Source organism: Wasmannia auropunctata, unplaced genomic scaffold (assembly GCF_000956235.1).
Source record: "Wasmannia auropunctata unplaced genomic scaffold, wasmannia.A_1.0 LD334579.1, whole genome shotgun sequence".
Classification (NCBI taxonomy): domain Eukaryota; kingdom Metazoa; phylum Arthropoda; class Insecta; order Hymenoptera; family Formicidae; genus Wasmannia; species Wasmannia auropunctata.
Window position 1 is genome coordinate 126,752 of NW_012028311.1, and position 1,065 is coordinate 127,816.

Genomic DNA, 1,065 nt, shown 5'->3' on the forward strand with positions numbered 1-1,065 from the left:
TTTTTCGAACGTAACGAAAGATTTTGTATGGAGATGTAACTACATATGTGAAGATTAAATTCTTTCACGCATCAAGTTCTGCGTTATTAGACTTTTAATGCCTGATTTATTATTTCCGGATTATCGGTTTTTAAATTAAAAAGTCTTTATATAGTATATATCAATTTTAAAGTAACTTTCAATATCAGGGACCTTCGATATGGGGCCACGTTTCTAGAGGGATAAAATTAAATTTAAAAGTAAAATTCAAAAAATTTCCCTGAGTATCAGTAAAATTCCATGATTTTCAAGGGTAAAAATGAAATTCTCTGAGAATTTCAGGTTTTCTCGGTAGTACCCATCCTGGAAATACATATACGTAATTTTTTATCTCTCGCAAAAATTTATAATTCCACCGTTCGCGCAATTTCTAAGGAAGCTTCGTGATCGGATGGATGCCCGCAGTAATGATGTTCATACTGATTTGTAACGACTGCGTGTTACAATTAAATGGGGTGTCGGACAGTGTTAAATTCTTCTATTACTGCATAATTAACTGTCTCATTATCCTGAAAACTTTGGTAAATCCCATTATTTACGCCGCCCGAATGCACGAGATTAAGGTGAGTCGTTTATTAGACGGATGGGATCAGTGTAATATTACAGTTGCTTAATCGTCGTCATTAAAATGTCTCTGATAACGAGGACTAAGGGGCGCAGTATAAAAAGAATACACCCCAATTACATCCGTGCTGGCTCCGCATTGGCGTTACTTCACCGTTGTTGATTTAAAAGGAAACAGGGAACAGAGAATAAGAATTTAAATCTATCAGAAACCGTGTACTGTGGAATACACGTTGTCTGGTGGATTGAATTCTTATTAGCTGTTCCCTATTCCTTTTATTCTGCGCAGCCCACAAAGCTTTACCAAACCAAATTTTGTATAAAATATAAATTATATAAATATATAAATTAAGTAAATAAGTACAGAATAAAGTTTTCTGTATTATACTTGCTGTATACACTCCAAATCCAAGTGTGTAAATCTGTAGTCACGTTTTACGCATAGATCGGAAGAGCACACGT

General features: G+C 34.6%; 2 protein-coding genes across 6 annotated transcripts in view; one reads left to right on the plus strand and one right to left on the minus strand.

The window, feature by feature from the left end:
* Positions 1–816, plus strand: part of LOC105458173 (trace amine-associated receptor 4-like) — a 16,662-nt gene extending 15,846 nt beyond the window's left edge. For 2 of the 4 annotated variants that reach the window (XM_011703279.1, XM_011703280.1), the window contains one exon: positions 415–815. In XM_011703279.1, coding sequence (XP_011701581.1) covers positions 415–653 — 239 coding nt within the window. In that variant the 3' untranslated portion in view covers positions 654–815. Of the gene's footprint in view, positions 1–414 lie in introns of all 4 variants that reach the window. The other 2 variants (XM_011703281.1, XM_011703283.1) reach the window with 2 other exon arrangements.
* Positions 1–1,065, minus strand: part of LOC105458174 (glycosyltransferase 25 family member) — a 29,228-nt gene that overhangs the window by 21,907 nt on the left and 6,256 nt on the right. The gene's annotated exons all lie outside the window — the stretch shown is intronic.